Raw genomic sequence first — 23,343 nt, forward strand, 5'->3', positions numbered from 1 at the left:
ATAATAACAATAACAATAACAATAACAATAACAATAACAATAACAATAACAATAATAATAATAAAAATAAGAATAAGAATAAGAATAAGAATAATAAGAATATAAGAATAGCAAGCTCATTACATCACACTTTGACAAATCCTGAAAGAAACATGGCAAGTTATTCTATGGAAGAGCATGATGCATTTACATTGAATATCTCTCGTGCACAGTTGGCATAAAAAATATGCAACTATATCAAACTTTTCTTATATTTACAAACAGATAGATATATGCATGATGTATATTGACATGCTGAGCAGCGGGGCATTCTTTCTTTTTGCCCTACCGCTCTTTTTGGTACGCTAATATTGCACTGTGTATACATTGGGGACACGCCCCGACAAGCATGCAGTCGCCTTCCTCGGTGTACATAGCCTCCAGAGCCTTTTTGGTGATGGGGAGTGGGGTGGGCAGGGATTCCATGGCACTGCCCCACGTGGACAGCACCTGTCGCTTCAAGTCCTGGCGCTGGTAGTGGTGTCCACAGGTGAATACAACGCAGTCCACTGCCCCCCTGCTGCCCGCCCCGCCGTCCTGCGGGCTGGGCGGAACCAACGCCCCCAGCTCCTTCCCGGAGAGCTTGACGCAGCGCTTGGCCAGCACGTCCTTGCGCAGGTTGAAGAGAATCTCGCACCACAGCTTCTCCGCCGACACGCTTCCGTACGAGGCGGCAGCCTCCTCCAACCCAATCCTGCCGAGGGCACCGCTGGGGCCCCGTATGAAGGCAGACAGCGTCCTGTCGAGGTCACCAAGGGGACCGCTTGAGATGGTGTCCACCATGCGGCTGGTGATCTGCAAACAGAACCCAGGGCTGAAACGGTCCAGGAATGCCGGAGGGATGAGGTAGTCTGGACTCTGGTCTGACTGGAGCGTCTTGCCATCTTCAGGACTCAGGCTATTTCAGGTAAACCCAAAAAAGTCTTTTAAAATGTATTCTATGTACACTATGACTATGAATAGAATTACCCTTGCATGAAATTCAAAATGAACTTGAACTTACATTCATTAGGCCAGTGTTACTAACATATTGACAGTGGACAGCTAAAAATTTGGCTTCCCAGTACATACAAGACTCTTTGGTGAGTTAAGATTACAGATTGACCACATAAACTCACAACAAATGAGGTAACAATTTGAAGGATTTAATGTTGGAAGAAGAATGCAGAGGAATTTTTAATCCTCCCAAATTAAAGATAAAAAACTTCCAGGTGACTGAAGCCTTCATGCAAGACTGTGACATGTCATACTGGTACTGTATCAAAACATGTATTCAGAGAATATTTCAACAGATTTCTAAAATTACTTCATTTATTTCCATACCACTGCTCCAGGGTACAGTGCTGTATGCTAATGGTCATCTGTTAACAGCTAAGGGTAAAGCGACCATGCAGTGTCTGACAGATAGACAGCCCACTGCTCCTAGGCACTAGATATCACAGACACTGTATTGTACTAGCCTATAATAACTTACAAAATACACTACACTTCATTACACTACACTACACTTAACCAACCTTAGCTTCACTACACTACACTTAACCAACCTTAGTTACACTAAACTACACTACACTATTCTACATTAGAATGCACTACACTACAGTTAACCTACCTATTGTGCACTATACTACACTACACCAGACAAAACTACACTACTCTACACTACAATGCATTACACTACACTTAACCAGCCTATGCTACACAATACATGACACTACACTGCAGCCTGATGCTCCCTACCCATTCCATCTACACTAAACCGAACACCATGACACTTCATTCAGATTGTGAGCTAGTGAAGAGAGAGCATTGGATGTTGTACCTGAAGAGCAGGCTGCTCAGTGGCTGCACCAACTGGTCCAGGTGAGGTAGAAGGAGGGACTCCAAAACATCCATGCTGAGGTCATCATGACAACACCAAAACTGGAAGATCTGTTAACAACGGGGCAAAATTCACAGCTTTAGTATGCCAGAAATCTTATTTCAAAACAACCATGCAGCAATACAGTCTGTGACAAAATGTCTTACAAGTACTGTAAAAGTGGAAATTTTTGCAGTGTTGAAATTTTCTGGCATTTCGCGCAACCAGAAACTAGCGTGAAAATGAAAGCACAAAAACATTTTTGCTAGCCATATGTTCCAGTAGTAGATGTCTTGATTCCATAGAACTAAAACAGGCAAAACTCATCTTACCCATCCAAGCGCAAAAAAATTACTTGTGTGTAAATATCCATTTTTACAGTAGTTTGCTTTAATACAACGTATGTATTAAACATGCATCAACCTAAGATTGGAGTTACTATGATGCAGTCCTGACCAGACTTAAAACATGTGCATAGAAACAGAACTTGAGATCAAATTCAAAGGTGTATGCAAAGGTGAATCGAAGATGCAACTTTTGTGTAGATAGGTATATACTACAAGGTGTAAATAAGCACATCAAGGGTGTTGCGTTCTATGTAGATAACTTCCTGACAATTTAGACCAGCTGTTTTAATAGTTTGCAGTTTACAAAAACAACACATTAAAAGCACTTCTGGTATACAGTAGGTATGTGAATATTTGGAAGAGCAAAAAATATCTTATGATTAATTCACTATCAAATAATTCTGATCAGCCTGTGTAACAACAATGGCAGCTACTTATCAATGTAGCACTCACTGAAATGCAACCCACAAAGCATCATAATGGTGAGTGCAATTAATCAAAGTCAACACATTTCCTGTCAGCTCCCAGGGGCATCGTTACAAAGTCCGCTCATAATTACGACCGCAAATGATTGGCTGTTGTTGCCAAACCCTTGAGCCTGTATCTGTCAACGCACCGTGTTAAACACTCCACAGGGAACAATCTCATTAATTTGAGGTGCCAGTACTCTTGCCACACACACCACGCAGCGAGAGAGTAAAAAATGCAAGCATTAAACCTGTATCAAGAGCTGTTTTCCGATCTCCATGACAGCAGCTGTGCTCCCATTCATGGCACGCGCTCTCTCCAGAGCCAGCCTGTTATTAAAACAGAAATGAACCAGAGATTGGAGACAAAACATATTGAGAAACACTTATCATCCATAGAAAAGTCCTACAACCGAAGAGCAATATAGTACAGCCAGGAGCAAATGTGCATCCTTTCCAATTGATTTACATGACAACAACAACAAAAAGTTTGGAGATGTTTACTACCATTGTAGGTCTGTTAACATGTGCACTGGAAACTGATTAATGTTTCATTATCTCGTAGATCACAGGTAATGCTGTTACATACAATGTAGATGTTGCTTAAATTCATGCCACATGCCAACTTAAAGCCACAATGAAAACACCAAATATTGTTGTGAAATGCTTTACAAATCTTCAGCATTATGTGGCTCTTGCTGGGATAACAAAAACAAAACCAAGAACATAACAAAACAAAACACAAGAAACCATTAAAAACAAAAGCAGATTTTAACATTGCAAACATTGGACATGAAAATAAAATCTCTGCTATGGTGACTACTTCAAGAACGGCAAGAAACAGGACATACAATGAAGAAATTAGCACTCAATGAGGTGAACCATCCACATTTTAAATTCTAGTTAAGACTCTCAGTTTATCAGATCAGCTTTACATCAAGGTCCATATCAGAAATGTCCAAACTGTATTGAACATCATTTAATTTCACTCCTTTTATTCAATCAAAAAATCCATCTCTAATAACCTCCATCCACCACAGTATTTGTCACTTGGTGCTTGACTTGAAGATCATACTCAAAAATAAATATGGCCCAAAACATTTGTACATGTGAACATTCAGCTGGACACATACCTGAGATGTTTGCTGATGGTGTTGGCAACTTTCTCCTGATGTGCCTGGTGATCAGTTCTCAGCCCTGCCTCCACATCTCTGAGACTGTAGCCCAAGGCCTGAATGTGATCACCACTCATCTGGCTCAGCTCAGCTGCAATGTGCCAGTCCTCCACACTCACTGCGTGGTGGAGAATGGTGCTATGGCTGAAAAAGGCCTGAAGGAGGGAAGTGGGTATTGCATCCGTATAAGCATGAGATGTGACACCAGTCTCTACTAATATCAGCACTGTCCTGATGGTTCACATTCCTTCACTAATAATTCAAAATATTTCAATCTTAAGCATCTGTTAAATGGGAGACCCCCATTCCACGGGCATGCACATGATATTAAGAGCATGATATTAAGTGTATGTATTAAGCATACATCACAACTTCAAAGCATGTTCCTTACAGACGGGATCTAGGACCTACTTCAGGGCCTTGAAACTCTGCGGTTATAAATGCTTTCTGGTGACATCTCAGACTTACTCTTGAACATACATGAGAAAACTTCATTTGAGCAAAAGAAAAAGTGGGAGATATACAGCCGTGAGTGGAAGAAATTCGAAGTCAAGCAAGAGATTTTGAGAAAACGGCCTCAAAGCCGGAGATCACTCCCGCCAAAAGACGAGAGTTAAAGTCTCTGTGAGTCTGTACTATTTCCTGCATGATGTGACCATGTTGTTAGAGGCACAGAGGAGCTTTGAATAAGCCACACCAGATATAAGAAATTCACTTGTTCTCATGCATAACACGATTAAACTGTCAGTCAAGAAAATTGTCTTCTTTCTGGGAAGCTCTTCATATTTCAAAGAAAGATTTAATCAGAAGATACATACTGGTGTTAAAATACCATTTGTTACATTGTCATTCTTATCAAAATGCTAACCAATATTTTATCGATAAATGCCCATATTCATGAATTTCCTTTATAACTAAATTGATTCTTTCACTGCACTTTCACTGCATCTGTATGCAAAATAGCATGATCTTATCTATCTGGGAGTATTTATAGTGAGTCCCAGATCAAACTTTCAATATATTTATTATACAAAGTGCGGTCATATCCTTGAAAAGAAAAGAATGCTTTCCTATTTAAGACATTTCTCCCAAAGCAATGTTCAATATATTGAGGCTACAGACGGAACTTCTGAAATATCATGTACATCATGCATATCACCAATACTTGAACCCCAAGTTTTAAGGCAAAGCCAGGTCTGACTGCAAGATGAAAGCTAAGATGCTTTCAATATGCACACTGAAGATATCAAGAGATAGTCAGGGAATGTTATTTTTCCTCATCAAATCTGGCAAAAGTTTAGACAAAATCTTGATTCGCATATAATACCACAATACTAAATGGAATCATTTGAAAACATTTGATTAACCCATATCCGCCGATCTACGGGATTTCCCGTAGAAGCCGCGAACGCTGCAATCACCGAAGTACGGAAAATTCCGTAGTCGAGCTTGCCGCTGAAATGACGTCATTTTTACATTTGTATTTATGACATTTGTTTATATAAATACATGTATTTGTGTGATATTTTGGTTACAAATTGATATTATTTCTATTGAAGTAATATGCATTGATTGGGATGGATGTGGTATCTCAATTCAGAGAAGGTTGTAAAGAACAGTCTCTTTACATCAGTCAATGATATTTTTACATGTATGGAAAATACCCATTTGTCATAAACAGAGCGATTGCATTTTATTTTACTTCTCTAATTATTCCTACTTAGAAGATCACAATATGCATGTATCATATATCGCTGTAAAGCTCTTGCTTTGAATATTTTGAAAATGATATTCAAATCTACATGCAAAGGAAGGAAGTATTTTTGATTTATGAATAAATATCAAATATGATATTCATTATTCATATTTTCATAAATCATGTCTGACTTCTGTCAACTGGTATATTTTTCTGATTGGTCAAAGTGCATGGAAATTTATATCATAATAAAGACAATTTTAGGCTCTTTCTTTTGATACATAATTTGTCAACTTTCCTTTATTTTTTGTGCCTTTGAAAGAGATGTGAAGTTGAAAATGCTTTGAGTGCAAATATTTGTCTGTAGTGGCTAGGTACGAATGGCATTTACATAGTATAATGCAGTAGGCGGATATGGGTTAAAGATGGAACAATTTACATCTTGGAGCTACAACTCTAGAAGAACAGCTTGTGGATACTGTATTGTTCATTTGCATACAAAGTGAGATCGAATACATTTATCTGATTATTCTAGTGGATGGTTGAGATGTAATTGAATATCATGATTATTGCAGTGGCTGGCTTCAAGGTAGTTAACAAACTTGATTATTTTCATTGGCTGGTGGAGCTAATGTCAACAACTGAACTCTGAGCATACCTGGAGTTGTGAGAGTGCAAGAGAGAGACTGGGCTGGCTGTAGATGGGGGTTTCCCCTTCTGGCTGGGCCAGGTCTGGTAGACCCGTGATGACGGACTCCAGCATTCCACTGTCATGCAGCTGATGTCATCAGGTGCAAGGAGGGTACATTTGGGTAGATTCAGGAAGATATCAGACAAATATCAGTCATTAGAATGTCACAATATATCTCCATATACTCAAGGACCCAACAATCACCACAAAATGAACACAACCATCACAAATACATCAAACGTGATGTTTCCTTTTTAGAATGTGAAATAAATTAAATTTGAATTTGAAGTTAGAATAGTTAGAGAGTGATCTTGGAGCACTTTAAAAATGATTTGAAGTACTTAAGAGTGGCATTGCACAGTAGCAGTACTAACCACTAGAAACTGAAAGTAGACCCAAGCACTTCAAAGTGCTGTGAAATGCCATCATTCACAGTAAATAAAACACAAATACTGTGTAAGCCTTGCATTTTGTACTGCTGAGGTCTTCCAAGGTTGTTTTCCCCACGCTTCTTGGCAAGTCATGATTAAACATACTTCCACCAGTCGTTGCAATAGGAAACCTTAGAAAATGAACCAGCCTCAAAATTACAGCTACATCTACAATCATGCTTAAACCCTCTACGTGCCAATGCATTTAGCTCAACCCGAAAAATGTTCTTATCAGCATTCAGTAATCCATCCAAATTTGACCTACAGTTGTAGATTTGCAAGTCCACTCAGGTACAGCAAGAGTGACTATCCAGGTGACTGAAATGAGACCTGGGGGGTGTTTCATAAAGCTGTTCTTTAAGTTACAATGACTTAAGAACGACTGGTGATCACGACTGGTGTTCTTGTGCTGAATTATTGAAATTCTGATATTAAGTATAGCAGATCAGAACTGATCACCAGTCCTTTGTAAGTCGTTCGTAACTTTAAGGACAGCTTTATGAAACACCCCCAGTCCAGAAGCTTGATTTGATCTCAGTATTGCCAGGGGATTTTTTTTTTTTTCAATAGGGTCCCATTTATGTTTTTTCCCCCCTACATAAACAACAAGTGTCCAAGAGTTGCATCATCCCTTCCCATCCCCTTACCCCATCCCATCCTTCCTCCTCACCTCATCTTCCCCGTCAGAGCTCTCATCCGTGCTGTCACAGCTGGCGATGCTCTCCCTCTCCACATGTATGGCAGGGATGCCTGGGATGACCGTGGGCTGGAGGAACATCCGGGGTGCGGCCTTGACCCCGCCCCTGTGATCCTGGTAGGAGGATGTGCCATAGGAGGGCAGACTCATCTTGTCTCTTGTTTCCATACCCAGCTAGATTGAAACACAATCATGAAAGGGTCAATGTTATTTTCATCTATGTCCGCTTCATCCATCAAACACAATGTCTGTAAATTACCATATTTACCCATTGGAACCCATTCAAGTATCAACTTTCATTCATACGTTTCAAACAAGACATTTGTCGGAAAGATATTCAAATATAAATCCGTAAGGTTTGAGAGAAACACAGCGTTAGAATAGTTTCATTGTCTGCATCAATGCCAGACTCGATCACCAACAGATATCTAAAAGCCAAGATCTCACATGGCAGTTACTACTTTACTTCATCCTTTTCAAGAAAAAAAAAACAGAAGGAAAAACTATAATTTTTCACAAAGTCAGCTTTTAAAGCAGCATGTATTATTAAGAGTAATTAGTAGTAATGTAATGAACGTTTCTTTCAGAGATGTAGGCTTGTTCGCCCATTACCTATACATGCCATTTGGCATAAAGACAGAACTTGTAACATGTTACTATAAAACCAGAAGTTTTTGCACACCTGAAATTTTTGTGAATTTGTGGAGTGAAGATTCCAGAAGTAAAATACATGCAACAGACTTTGTCTGCATGGTAAATTGAATGCCAGTGCCAATTTGCAAAAGTTCTTGCTGCAAAAAACACCGTTGGCTCCAATTTGCAAAAGTTGCATGCCGCAAAACAATGTTTCTAGGTTTACAGTATGATCACACTGGCTTGGAAGTCTTAACATCATCACAAACATAGCTGTCACATGTCACCTTGCCATACTCTGCCGATCCCCATGCCAGGCCTTGGTTCTGATAATTGACGGCCAGTGAGAACCTTGACCCTGCTGCTATGGCAACGAAGAGGTCATCACGGGACTGGTTGACAAGGACAGGCACATTCTGTGGAAACATACAAACAAATTTGTAGTAAATAAAATATGGTGGGAAAAATCTGAATGTAGGAATACCAATAGATGTAGCAGTGATACTGAGAGGATCAGAGATGAGGGATGTATGAGGACAAATGAAGAGAACAAAAATGCTGGAATTGCATCTATTTTATATAAAAGTCAATTGATAAAAAATGCTATCCATATGAAGAAAAAAACAAAAGAAATAACAATAACAGCAATACTGATACTTATGAGCACACACTACTGATAGACACATGTACAAGACCAATGCAGCCAGCAATTCAGGCTTATTACTGCAAAGGTTGTAAGCAGCTGTTGAGATACATTAGAAATGGGTTTGAGTTTGACAAGAGATTGAACTTCTTTACAGACTGTTATCTCCACTGGTCAGTGAGTGGACTTACCTGGTTGACTCTATTCCCATTCCCTAGCTGACCCATTTCATTACTACCCCAGGTATAGAGTTCTCCAGCCGTGGTCAGCAGCATGTAGTGGTTACCGGACATGGTCACCTAGATGGGAAGAGAGAAATATGTCAAGGGTCTGGCTATTCTTAGAACTTGTCTACTTCCATGATATGTGGGTGCACAGACAACATCCTGACAGACATTGCACAGCTGGACTGATGCTTTCATTCACACATTAGCATTGCGTGAGCAGGATAAGGCTATGATTAAACAGACAATGAACTACATCAGATAAATTGCTTGGGTTCTGCATCTTTGAAACATAGAGATAACTGTCCTTTCTTGCATTTAATGCCAACTGATTTCATGGTTTAAAAGGTGTGTACAGTTCTGGTCGAGGTGAGGATTTAGCTTTTAACGTTTTGCGAGATATTCAGAAACCACTCTATGAGATGTCAAAGAGCATGCAGTTCTAAGGGGTATCAAAAGTTTATTTGATGAAAATCGGTTTTGAAATGGCTGAGATATCCAAAAACAAGGTGAAACAAAGAGATCCTAATAAAGTTGTGGCATGTCGCCTTTTATTATTAGCACTTTTTTGGATATCTCAGCCATTTGAAAACCAATTTTCATCAAATAAACGTTGAATCCTTCTTAAAATTACATGCTCCTTCATATTTCATAAGAGGCTTTTCATTACCGCACTTAGGAATGTTCAAAACATGAATCCCCACCTCAACCAGTACTGTACAGTCCCTTTAAGGTAATAGTTTAGGGAAATATCTTGCTGTTCTGCGATATCACATGAAACACCTAAAGAAGAGGCCATCTGGATACATCTTTTCTGGATGTACAATGGTGATTGATTTGTATTTGATTAAGCCAACCACTTTTGAAAAACATTGTGCATCTCACACAATATTAAAGCATACCATTTTATATCTGTAACTCTGAGGCCATAACTTGATAATATGAGTATCAGTGTATGGTCAGAAAAAATAAAATTGTCTACTGTTGTAGTGGCATATAAAGCACAGTTCACTTTAAAATATGAATAAACAGACATTGAGACCAGCACTCTCTGTTCCACCTGCCTGCAGAGTTGATAGATCTATAGATGACACATGCTTATGAGATAACTGGCAATACATTATAAAAGTGCATAAAGTAGATAACAAACAACATACCAGCACTGGATGTTACCCTCATCAGTCAATATGCTTCATGTCTACATTCCTACATGCACCACCTCTGAACAAATCAGAATTCTGTTAAGTCTCACTGACCATCATGGTAAATGCAGGCATTCATGATTAAATGTCATAGTTAAGAAGGTGTTCACACTGGGAAAATGGCAGCCTGACTCTAAAATGTGAAGTCGCAAAAGCTATGCCCCTTATGTCCCAATACCACGACAGTCAAGGCTTTGAGGGCCAAAAGGGTGGGGGAGTGGGGTGGGGGTGCCACACATGGGATCACGCCTACCTTCTTGATGGGTGCCTGGATGTTGCTTGGCACCAGGGCAGGGAGGAGATGCTCATTCTCCTGTGGCAAGGAAGGCAACCTGCTGACAGTCTGGTGGTGATGGGGGTCAGGGTTGAGGCGGGTGTGGTGACGTTTGCGGGCCAGCTGAAGTGCCTGGCGTAGTTCCAGGGGACTCTTCCCCCATGTGTACACCTTCTGGGGGTTGCTGGTGATGGCAAGCTGTGGTATGAGAACACGACCAAATCAGAGTGAGATAGAAAGCATTTGCTTACACACAATTGCTCAAGTTGATGTTTATATGTTAGCACAGGTTGAAAATAACCTTCTGACAAATTTTCATGAATGCAGTGTACAATAATTTGAGCTTGGCTGCATGGTTAGAGTTTCCCATTATTCACAGGGAAAGGGTGGTCCTTTTGACTGAACTTCTCCTCATTTCATTTCCAGTTTTCAACACAAAGCTTTTTTTTTTTTTTTTTTTTTTTTAAGGTTTTTTGTTTGCTTTAATTTGTTTTCTTGCTTGATGTTGTATTTTCCTGAATTGGTAACAATGGGTACTACATTGCTGTAGTAACCACTGTACTTAAAATGCCATAGTAAACAACTAGACTCACACTGCTGTAGTAACCACTGGACTGAAAATGCTGTAGTAATCACTGAATTACATTGCTGTAGTAAGCACTGGACTTAAAATGTGGTAGTAATCACTAGACTTAACTTGCTGTAGTAACCACTGGACTTAAAATGCTGTAGTAAACACTGGACTTATATTGCTATAGTAAACACTGGATTTAAAATGCTACAGGAAACACTGGACTTACACTGCTGTAGTAACCACTGGACTTAAAATGCTATAGTAAACACTGGACTTATATTGCTATAGTAACCACTGGAGTTAAAGTGCTATAGAAACACTGGACTTACACTGCTGTAGTAACCACTCGACTTAAAACGCTGTAGCAATTACTGGATTTACATTGCTGTAGTAACCATTGAACTTAAAATGCTGCAGTAACCACTGGACTTAAAATGCTGTAGTAATCACTTGACTTATGTTGGTGTAGTAATCAATGGATTTAAAATGTAATAGTAAACACTGGACTTGCACTGCTGTAGCAACCACAGGACTTATTTTGCTCTAGTAACCACAGGACTTACCTTGCTCTAGTAAAAACTGGACTTAGAAAGCTCAAGTAGATAATGGACTTACATTGCTATAGTGACCACAGGACTTACATTGCTATAGTAACCACAGGTGAGAATGTTGACGTGGAGAGAACTAAGGGCGTCCAGTTTGACAGGGACCGATGATTTACCGACTGATCCTGTCCCGAGCTGTCCGAAGGCGGATGACCCAAACATCCAAACCTTGATAGAGGGACACAAGAAATTTATTGATCTGTTCCAACACATCTTACTTGACCTTATCTAACACAAGCACTAATCAAAGACCTGCAGTACCATTTCACTGTGTATGGGAACCATCTCAATAGTTTACACTTAATGAGACCTTGTGGTCTTCAAGAATGTAGCATAATAATATGTTATTAGAAATTGCTGCCCCACAAGGTAGCATCCTTTTGATTTGAATGCCATTATGCCAGCAAGAAACAATCAAATCTTCATTCTTGTGAAAACAGTCAGAAAAAATTTTCCAGCAATTGACAATTGAAAATAACCGTTGAAATAATTTCACTCTAATAATTAGTATAAAAGGTAGAAAATGTAGTGAAATTAAATATATTGCAGTGTAATAAAATCAATCGAAATACACATAAAAACAAGGTGCTCTGACATGATTTTATAGTGACATCATCATTGGCCACAGCACAAGTTATCAAGATGACAAGGGCATTTCCTTTGATCAAATTTAAGAGCCTTCATAAACACTGTAAATCAATCATGTAAGTTCAAACAAAGGCACAGCACTAAAAAAACAAACAAACAAACAAACAAAAAAGAACATCAAAAAATCTGTGCCTGCATAAAAACAAAACTGAAAACAAGGGAGATGGAACACATACAAATCTGGATTGTGAGGGTATTGAGACAATAACTATACCTGACCCTCGTTGGTGAGAATTCCACTATGGGCGTATCCAGCACTGACGCTGACTATTGCACTGCGAGTGAACGGGGCCAGAGGCTTGGGCACAATCTGGTCCTCCACATCCCCGTGGCCCAGCTGGCCATGGGCACCCCAGCCGAAGCTCCACAACCTTTAGTCATGAGAAACATGTTGATGTGCTGTATATGCCATGTTTTTTGCAAGCATATTTTGCAAATTTGGACTTGTGAGACATTTTTTGTAAGCCCTGAAATTTGTGTTCTTGAAGCACTGCCACAGAGATACAGTAAGTATCATGCCTCTGTAAGGAGCACAGTCGGCAACATTCCACATTGGAAATGATATACAATGCACTGCCCCCCCCCCCCCCAAGGAAAAACGCAGTATCTACATCCAGCTCTATTTCTCAACAACCGAGATATTCACTATTTTATATTTTTGCCTAAGCCCCTGGAAAATATGTGACCCGCGACAACGGTTTCAGGCAAAAGTCGCAAGAGCAAATTCCCTCCTAGGCGGGGTACAAAGATTTTGACCATTATTTTTGTCGATTTAGGTTTTTTGCAGAAATCGAATCTTTGATATGTTTTCTACATCTACACTAAATTTCATAGCAGAAGACAAAGTTTTTCCTATCGAAAATGGAATTCTAAGCACCCTATGTTGGATCGCACTTGTCAGTTTCGAGCTTCTTTCGAACGCCGCGCCAATATCCCCAGCGTTGCTACGGCGCAGGGTCTCGCATGCGATTGGCTGGTGCGTCGCATACATTTACATAATTCGGCTTTCGGAGACACCAGTTGCAGCGTTTGGGGAATGCTTTGTCCACGCGTGCACGATTACATGCTCCATTGTTCTTGCTTTATACGCTCGCTCTGTAGTGCGTGCTCTTCGTTTGGCTTTCTATCCGAACTATTCTACCGCAATGTTCGACAACGGAAGCGAAACAAAAATCATGTAGCATGACATAACCGTGTGAAAAGAAAACTAGAAGATATTCTCAAATTTGTCTACTTGTACATGTAGTAAAAATTATGACAGCAGACTGACTCAATGGAAGGTAGATGAGAGGAAAGGAGCAGTCACATGTGACTAATTATATTCAAATACTATACGTCAAGATCGCACCAAACTAATGAGTCGTGTATGTTTGTTTGTTTGATTGTGTGTTTTAGTAGCACCACCGAACAAAGCAACATATGCATGTCTTGTAAAAGCAAAATAAACAGGAAGCGTGACCCTTGCCAGCACTAGCAATTTTGTCCCTTCAAAAGGGTCGCCAATGATATAGACAAATCAACCACAATGAAAACGCGATTTGTAAATGTGTGGATTTGCCACCGCTCCTGTTACATGGACACGGTCATGGCGTGTGAATGCCATTGCGTAATGCGTACACCAAATACACATGTACGTACATGTGCACTATATACAGCTGTACGTGCAATTATCGTATTTGCCATCTTGAAAGACGTACTGTAAACAAACCCGAGCGAAACGCATTGTTTTTCGGCTCCATACGCCGAGCTCCGAGGAAGGTGCCCGGGAAATTAGACTCTCTCAGTGAGCCAATCAGAAGGCGATGTGGTTGCTAGAGGCGGAGCTTAACATCGATTGGCACCATCGTACGGATGGGTGATTCTCCCCTCGCATCGCCGCTCGGACATTGTCTTTGAGAAAGAGGTGAATCTTCAAAGCCTGTTTTCTCGCAATTTTGTCAGGCTAACAACTTAAAAAGTGCATTTTATTTCTCTTTCTATGCCCACTTAAGGTGCCGAAGAATACAAGTGTTTTATATCAATGCAAAGCTTAGGAAATGGGCAATGTAATTCAGTGAAAAAATTAATTTTCAAAATTCCCGACTTTTGCCTGAAACCGTTGTCGCCGGTCACATATACTTTTTTGAAAAATTCCTTCATTGTGGAATTTTAGTCTATCTAGCTACCAATTTTCCTGGAAAATATCATTTTGTGTTTTTGTTTTGTTTTTAAGTTATTGATGAAAAAGTAGATACTTTGGGGAAACCCCATGCAACTGACTGATTTCCCCAAGGAAAAACGCAGTATCTACAATGGAACGAATTTCCCTAAGGAAAAACGCAGTATCTACAGCGGAATGACTAGGATTAATGCATCTTCTGCCATAATTATGTATGCATGTATACATCATTGTACAAGTATTCATGATCCTCAACCTTGGGCCCTGGGGATGCATCCTCCATCCCCCCATTTATGCCCTGATTACAGAGCAGGCTTCATAACATTAACAAATAACAGATCATTCTTGGAACGTTTTGCTTTTTCAGATTGCAGCTCAAACCTAAAAAGTAAAACATTCCCAGACCGATCTAGCTGTAACGTTATGTGTTTAATATGAAGCTTGCCAGGGCTGTAATGTGATGCTAACTAGCATCTAGATCTAGATCTGTACAGTCTAGGCTAGAGTCTGTCTAGACCAAAATAAATTTAAATCGGATGTCTGGACCTAGATCGATCTAGACTAGTTTTTCGTTTATTCTAGGCTGGCTACGTAGCAGGCTACACTAGTCCACAGCCTCAGGCTATACATGCACGATACTGACAGAAAAAAAAATAGCCTAGAAGGTTAAGTCTAAGCCCTACACGAGACAGGACTCTTTAATTAGAAAAAATACATCTAGGCCTAGGTCTAGATCGAAGTTACATCCGCTCTCTAGGCCTATTCCTTCTGGATCGAACCAAAGTTTTTTATGTTACGTAAATTTGTAATGTAGGCCTAATTTTTTTACTTGTAAGTTGTAGCATGCAGCATGGGATCATGCATGCATTTTATGCAACCCAGTCTCACTAGGGTCTAGATAAGAATTAAAATACAACTTATTTTTAACTGTCTCTATTTTGTCCATTTACCTATTTTTCACATAATCTATTGTCAGCTATTTAATTTTAAGACAATATGGTATGGAGTAGATAATTGAACATTGACACTTCACTAGACTGTTAGGATTCTAACGTTAAGTGGTTAAGTTTTAGTTTTAGACTTCTTACTTAGTTTTATAAACATGCCTGCCCTATCATTAGGCCTATTCTAGTCCTACACTAGATCTTTCTTTAGACTTTCGGAATACAGACCCTGAGAGTTCTGATTAACGTTAAGTCTACGGTTAGAAAAGAGAGGCAAGACTCAAACGTTACTGTCTAGACAAGTCTTAGACTTAGACTTAGATCTAGTATAGGGTCTAACATGTTACATAACCTGACGTTTATCCAACACAACACAAATAGATCTATTGCCTTTCGCCGAAACTTTCGGATTCGGAGCCAGAGGAATTTTGACTAGGGTCTAGGCCTAACAAAGTTACTTCACAACAAGTTAATATTGAAATAGTACGGAAGATGTTCATCATCTTCAGTAAGTTTTGAATAATTTACTCATTGTCTGCAGATAAATTTTTCTTGAGGGCTAGGCTCACGAGTAATTTTCCCCGCGACAACATTTTGTTTTAATCCAAGTAGGTTCCACTGTATGCTGACTAGCCGGGCCCTGTGCTGACTGCATGCTCAGTGCAGCTAGCTGCAAGCTGTCATTAACAGTGTTGTGCTGTATTGTTTTAATGTGCACTCGGTTAGTCTTAATCACACACTGTGTTTTATATAAGGATCACGATCTCATCAAGATATTTCCTAATCATTATTGTTTCGTTTAGATATTTTGAACATTATGTTTTATTATTGAGCAAGTCTATCTAAAGAAAGTAATTTACGTTCAAATTACAGAACAACCCGCAAAGTATTCACATATATAGATAACAGTGTCTGGTAATTAAGACTAGCTTTGTAGATACTGCGTTTTTCCTTGGGGAAATATTCATCATGTAGATACTGTGTTTTTCCTTGGGGAAAGTGCAAGTTAAGTGTAGATACTGCGTTTGGCAGTTACGGAAAAGTAGCTTTCCAAACATTTTTTCAAAAATCTGAATACGAGTGTCATATGAACAAGGATTGCCCACTGACTATATTTATGCAAAAAAGTGAAAATCGACAAAAACGTCAGATACTGTGTTTTTCCTTGGGGGGGGGGGGGGGGCAGTGCATTTGTGTTATAAAAGTCACTTAATTTTTAACAGAACAGAATGCTTTCGCAAAGCATGCCTGCATTGCAGTCTCATAATAATGTGGTACATCAAGAGTTAAACAGCATACATTTGAAGTAATAACAGACATTGCATTTCACTGCCATTTGTAACAAGCAAAAGAAAGAAAAAAAAATATGTTATCTAATATGTAAGCACAAGTGCATTATCTTTTGATTTAATTACCTTTGATCTTGAGTTAGCACCAATGTGTGTAGCTGCCCGCAGGCCAGAGTTATGCACCTATGACCACTGAGGGCTTCAACGGCTACCGGCCGAGAGTGGACAGTCTTGTCTCCGACACCAAGCTGACCATACATAGAACTGCCCCATCCATACAGCTGTGACAGAAAGTGGACACATACAAAACTGAACCAAAATCTGTTCATCCTTAAAATATTGCATTCCACACAATTCTATATGTAAATAAAGGTCTCATACTCAAAAGTAATACGAAGTTAAGCCATGGTGTAACATAAACCATGTTCAAGACAAAATGCATTGCCTCAATATACTACAAGACTACAGCTGAACCACTGGAATAATCACTAGCCATAATTTAGCAGTAGCAAAAACAAACAAAAAGGGCATTATTTGTTGTATCAAATTACCTGACATAAACTAGAATCAAGAATCTTAGAACCATAAAATCTTCCTTCTCTTACCATTACTTTTAGGCCCATTCATTGAATTCATATTCACCCTATTCAAATTCATTCAATACCCATTCATTCAATGCCCATTCACTCTACTTCAATTCAATCTCATTCCATTCACTCTACGTTTCAGTCACCCCAGTGCAATTCATTAATTTCATTTGTTCCAGTTCTCAAACTAGTTGATTAGGAATTCAGCTAGCATTCATCTCAATCAATCAATCATTTAGGATTTAGGATTTAATCATTTAGGATTTAGGATTTACATGTACACAATAGGGAACAATTTTCTAAGCACTGTGAATCATGATCATCACATCTACTTCATGAATAACCCACTCTGCATAATACTACAATGTACATCAACCTTTCCAAAATCATACTAGTCTACGCTAAGCCTACTGAAATGACTTAATCAAAACTTGGTCCAAAGGCCAGCATACTTCACAGCTTGACCATTCTTTGTCCAGACTGACCCTACACTGTTGACCATCCCAGTCTGCTCACCCTTCCTTCCTGGGTCACTGCCATGGTATGCTCCTTCCCACAAGCCACTGCTCGCACTCGGATTCCGTGCATGTGCAGGGTCTCCACTCTCAGTGGGGGCGCTGTTCCGTCTAGAGACATGATGTCTCCCTGACCTAGTCTATTGGCCGAGAAAGAGAGTGATATACTAACTGTCAATATAAAATCAAGAAAGCTGCATTAAAGGGGAAAATTTATAAATATTACGATCAGTAACAAACTCTCCAGAACCATGATTTCTTGCAAAATAAGACAAAGACAAAGGTGCTGGTTTTGACTATCTGAACCATGGATTGATGTGAGGAAACAGTAATCTTTGTGGTAGCTTTGTTAAGGCAACAACAACAACAACAACAACAAAAATACTGTAAAAAATTCAGCATAAGAAAGAAAAGTGGTAATAAGCCTTTGCTTGCAACCCAGTCAACAATCTCCAACCACAATTCACAAAGAATTAGATTCTCTTCAGTATTTCTATACTAGCTCCAGACAGATAATTTGTTGGTTTTTATTTGAGTGTGCTCCTTGGCAGAAAAAATGAACCAAGACTGATGTCAGTGTCAATGTTCTAGTCATCTCATAATATTCAGGAAGCACATGAAAGCTACTATGGAGTTGAGGCACATCAATAGGAATGTGAATTCATGCATGCACTTACATTGGGTTATCTTAATTCCCAAACTGACCTTCCTTCGTGAGCCCTGCCCCACGTATACACATCTCCGTTGGCCACAATGGCAGCGTGGTCTTGGCCACAGGCCACGGCATTCTGGGTAGGGAGCAGCAGGCCGACGGGAAGCTTGTGGGAGCAGCCAGGAGTGTCTTCGGGCAGCGAGGTCACTCCCGTGTCACACTCAAAACCGTTTTCTAGAGACAGTGTGCTGTGTGGGACAGTGATGAGAATTCAAATACTCTCAGAGAGCAGGTAGGTTACCGGGTAGAGAGGCGAATATCCACATAGTCACAGTGATGCTAAAAATCTTCAGAAAGTGACTGCACATGTACTACAGTACTGTATGTGACATTCAATGACACATAGCAAAGTGGGATGGAAGTCAATATGCATATATCCACAGCAGCATTGTATGCAGCTTTTAGCCAGTTGCATAAAAGTACACCTAGTGTAGTGTATAATCTACTTTCAAGACCATTTCGTCGCCGGTCACACGAACCGACGAATCCCTCAGGTTTGCGTAAGAATGACAATTCGAGAAAATCGTGTTTGAAGTTAACCCATTTTTGACTTATGGTTGCTACACTTTCATGTCTATAGTTTCCAATTATTTTTGTAGTACATCACACTTCAATTCTTGCTCTAACTTGTGAAGTTTTTATCGAATTGTATTGTTAACAAATAAGCGGGAAATCGTCAAAGAGCTGCATGCATGTATTTTCGGTCTGCAAAGAACGTTGTCATTTTCCATGTGTGTCCATATGTACATGTACATTGAGCGTTGTCATTGTCAATGCATGTATTACATAGTACGCGCACTGTGCGCGAGGTCAATGAACTGTTGAATCTCAAAAACTACACCGCGCGTACTAGTACGCGCGGTCACCGAACCGTCGAATCACCTGATTGTTTAACACACGTGTCTATGGGGAAAACAAATAATTTTCACAAATGGAATTACATACTTCTACAAAAGTGATAACTACGTAAAAATTACACCGAATTACACACTGAGAATTTCAGAATATGTAGTATGGAATGTCTACTATCGAAATGGTTGAAAATCTCAAAATCGAAAATTTGACCCAAAATCGAGTGATTCGTCGGTTCGTGTGACCGGCGACGTCTATCACTTACTTAAAATTTCAATATATTTCTTTACATCAGGTTTGATCCAATTTGTTTGTGAAATATATCAAGAACAGAATGCATAAATAGACACATAGACAAACTGACATTCAATCTGACAAAAAAAAAAGACACTGCATAAGAGGATGTAAATGATGATCTTGATACCTTGTATAATACAAGTAATATTATTAGCATGACTAGAGAATCACACTTTCAAGCCAGTGGTGCTTTGCATTGGAACTCACAATACTTCTCAGTTTGTGATCAGCTGCATTATAAAAAGGAAACAAAGAGATATCTAACCAGGGTGCTTACCTGACAAACCTAAAATATGATAGGGTACTGAAAATCATGCCACAAGAATTGTTCAGTCTAAGGGTAGCTATTTTCTACCAACCTGCCAAGTTCCCTCCTCTTCTTGTTCAGCTTCAGGAGAATGAGGAGGAAGACCTCTATCAGGATGCTGGGCTTGGGGAAGATTGCAATGTCCTGGAAGAAAGAGGATTAAACATCTTATTTACTACGATGACCTTTGACCTGAACCATCATTTATTACTCTCTCAATCACATAATAAATCATCGCAAATCATATGTTGATACACCAAAAATGAAGCACCATTTGATTACCAAAATCCTTATGATCAATTTTCAAGAATCTCCACACTGAGTAACATTCTTCACTGTTACCATCATCAACATTATTACGTTCTCAAACTGATTTTCATTATCAATATTGATATGAAGATAGCACATTATTATCATAAAGGGCATGGTGTTTGTGATCTTATATACCACAGTACAACCTTTGATCGCATGACACGATACTGTATGTTCTCATCCCTAGCATCACCTTCATCATCCCTAGCATCACCTTCATCATCCCTAGCATCACCTTCATCATCCCTAGCATCACCTTCATCATCCCTAGCATCACCTTCATCATCCCTAGCATCACCTTCATCATCCCTAGCATCACCTTCATCATCCCTAGCATCACCTTCATCATCCCTAGCATCACCTTCATCATCCCTAGCATCACCTTCATCATCCCTAGCATCACCTTCATCATCCCTAGCATCACCTTCATCATCCCTAGCATCACCTTCATCATCCCTAGCATCACCTCCATCATCCCTAGCATCACCTTCATCATCCCTAGCATCACCTTCATCATCCCTAGCATCACCTTCATCATCCCTAGCATCACCTCCATCATCCCTAGCATCACCTTCATCATCCCTAGCATCACCTTCATCATCCCTAGCATCACCTTCATCATCCCTAGCATCACCTTCATCATCCCTAGCATCACCTTCATCATCCCTAGCATCACCTTCATCATCCCTAGCATCACCTCCATCATCCCTAGCATCACCTTCATCATCACTAGCATCACCTTCATCATACCTATAATTATGATTCAGATGATCACATCAATCATCATGATGACAAACAGCCATCAATATACCTACATTTGTCACCTTGCCAGTTGCATTGTCATCACCATGGTAACATGTTTCTTAACTGCATCAATTTTACTCCTTTCCTTACCTCTCCATCAGTGGAGCCCTGGGCAGTCTTGTAGCTGTCAGAGGAGGCTGTAGACCCAGTTGAGTGACTCCTGTATAATTAAAAAATTAAAATAAATAAATAAATATCAATTTCACCTATCATATGTTATATGAATGTACAAGATAAAAAGATATCAACCATTTGCTTATCAGAATGATGTTGGAACCAGTAAGTTGCAACTATTTTTTTTTTCTGTGAGTTTAATATGCTTCATACTTTTTTTTCACACTACTGATGTCACAGTCAGCATGATTTTTATAGAAGCCTGAAGTAATTTCTGCTTCAGGGTGTGCTTAATTTGAACAATCACTTTGAAGCATTTATAGCATTGACTGGGTTGGTTTTCCTTGGGAAGATCAGGCTACCAAAGAGACTCCGGATGATGAAAAGAAAAGTGATATCATGCCATCCAATCACTGACAAATGCAGAAGAGATATCAGGGGGAAAAAAGGATCGTCAAAGAAAATAATAGAGTGGAAAAGTGAGGGATTAATAACCTTTCTCTCCTACTCTTGAGGAGCGGTCTCAGAGTCGGCTTGGACGGGTCAAAGAGATGGGCAAGCTTGAGGAGAGTTTTGACATCAAGGTCATCCAAACAGCCTCGGATGAAGTCTGTGTAGCGGAAGACGAGCTCCGGCTGGAACAGCAAACACAAGGAAATTTAGTGAGAACTGCTCCTCCTCACCCGTTGAGGATGGTTTGAATTTGCTACAACACATATTTCCCATAGACACCTGCCCGAGTATACTTGGGACTCGTCCTCAATGGGTTAAAGAGATGGTACAGTTTCGGTGGAGATGGGGCTTTAGGTTTCCAACGATTTTGATGAAAAAATCAGAAAATTGAAAGGTATGGAAAGCACAGGTGAAAACTACTGGTACTTGAAATACAGTGTATCACCTGACCACAGCATAATTCACAGCATCTTGGTCATCCATTTATACACATCTGAATTGACATGGTATAATAAAACTGAGAGTGTGGTACTCTTTTTGTTCAGTGGATTATTGGTAAAGGAGCACAAAATACAACTTCCTGGAAATTCATCGGGAGCATTGAGCAGGTTCAAACAGAGATGCTATTCCACAGCATACACATCACAAAACATACCAGTTTACTTTAAATTGAAGAAGGAAATACTGCAGAGTATTGGAGACATTAAATGGAAACCGCTTCTTCTGTTTGTCTGTCTCTCTCTCTCTCTGATAAAACAGTTTCTATTGTGAAGTTAACCTTCTCAAGACAACTCCATCAACTTGCCATTGCCACACAGAGAACACCAACTACCTTGATTATGTCAAGTAGTACATTTTTTCCCACTATGACTTGTATGTGCTTTTCACCTCCGCCAAGGGAGGAGGTTATCTTTTCATTATCGCTTGTTTGTTTGTCTGTGTGTAAAATAAGTCACAAAGTTGTGAAGGGATTGAAATGAAACTTGCAGGAACGTTTGAGAATGACACGAGCGACAGATGATTAAATTTGGGTAGTGATCTGGAAATTCTTATTGATTTTATGAAGGATTTTCGACATTTTGACAGGTAGGGTCAATGAACTTGGGAGTTCAAGCTGCGCATTTTTTAGGGCAATTTTCAGCATATATACGTATGGGTGGAAATCACTGATCTCTATGGAAGAACAAGATCATTGGAGAAAATTAGCTGCTTGGCAGAGGTCTGCACTCTCAGAGTGCTTCTCTAGTTTATATACATATCTGAAAAATAAATTTGATAAAAGATTAAAGAAAAAAGAAATGGCATTGGCATTGCATACAGTGTAGTTGTAAGAGAAAGTGAGAGATAAAGTCTACCTTAGCAAGGAGATGACACACGGCCTGTTGAGAAGGCATACACCTGACAAAAGCCATGTCCCCAGCAGCAGAAAACTTAGTGATGTACCCCTGGGAGACGAGCTGTTTGCGGAGGGAGCCCTCTATCTGTGGCAGCCCAGCTTGAAGGATCACGTCTAGGGCTGTGGACAGCTTACCACGAGCCTGCCATGCAGGGAAGATAGCAAATGAAATGTTGTTTTTTTTTGTGTGTGTGTGTGTATTTTTTCTCGGGTGCTCACAATTGTTCAGAATCAGAATGAAGAAACATAGGATTTACTTTAGTTCCTCTCCTCCCCCCCCCCCCCCTTTTGTGTACAGAAGCTGCTTACATGCATACATACACACATACATTCCTATGAACACACTTCCATACAACCACACACCTACATGGTACATTCCTACATACATATTTGTAC

At 39.7% G+C, this 23,343-nt stretch overlaps 1 protein-coding gene across 1 annotated transcript in view; it reads right to left on the reverse strand.

Annotated features, from left to right (window-relative positions):
* Positions 1-204: 204 nt before the first annotated feature.
* The window catches only part of LOC140240257 (uncharacterized), a 43,395-nt gene continuing 20,256 nt past the window's right edge, over positions 205-23,343 (reverse strand). Inside the window, exons 13-30 of the mRNA XM_072320046.1 lie at positions 22,907-23,089; positions 21,594-21,733; positions 21,075-21,144; positions 19,921-20,012; positions 18,406-18,600; positions 17,702-17,840; positions 16,725-16,879; positions 12,422-12,578; positions 11,596-11,727; positions 10,360-10,578; positions 8,872-8,979; positions 8,325-8,453; positions 7,378-7,578; positions 6,244-6,363; positions 3,848-4,044; positions 2,966-3,044; positions 1,862-1,971; positions 205-937 (exon numbers count right to left, since the gene is read on the reverse strand). Of these exons, the coding sequence (XP_072176147.1) occupies positions 325-937; positions 1,862-1,971; positions 2,966-3,044; positions 3,848-4,044; positions 6,244-6,363; positions 7,378-7,578; positions 8,325-8,453; positions 8,872-8,979; positions 10,360-10,578; positions 11,596-11,727; positions 12,422-12,578; positions 16,725-16,879; positions 17,702-17,840; positions 18,406-18,600; positions 19,921-20,012; positions 21,075-21,144; positions 21,594-21,733; positions 22,907-23,089 (3,039 nt within the window). The 3' untranslated portion in view covers positions 205-324. The remainder of the gene's footprint in view (positions 938-1,861; positions 1,972-2,965; positions 3,045-3,847; positions 4,045-6,243; positions 6,364-7,377; positions 7,579-8,324; positions 8,454-8,871; positions 8,980-10,359; positions 10,579-11,595; positions 11,728-12,421; positions 12,579-16,724; positions 16,880-17,701; positions 17,841-18,405; positions 18,601-19,920; positions 20,013-21,074; positions 21,145-21,593; positions 21,734-22,906; positions 23,090-23,343) is intronic.

The sequence above is a fragment of the Diadema setosum genome, chromosome 2 (genome assembly GCF_964275005.1).
Source record: "Diadema setosum chromosome 2, eeDiaSeto1, whole genome shotgun sequence".
NCBI lineage: Eukaryota > Metazoa > Echinodermata > Echinoidea > Diadematoida > Diadematidae > Diadema > Diadema setosum.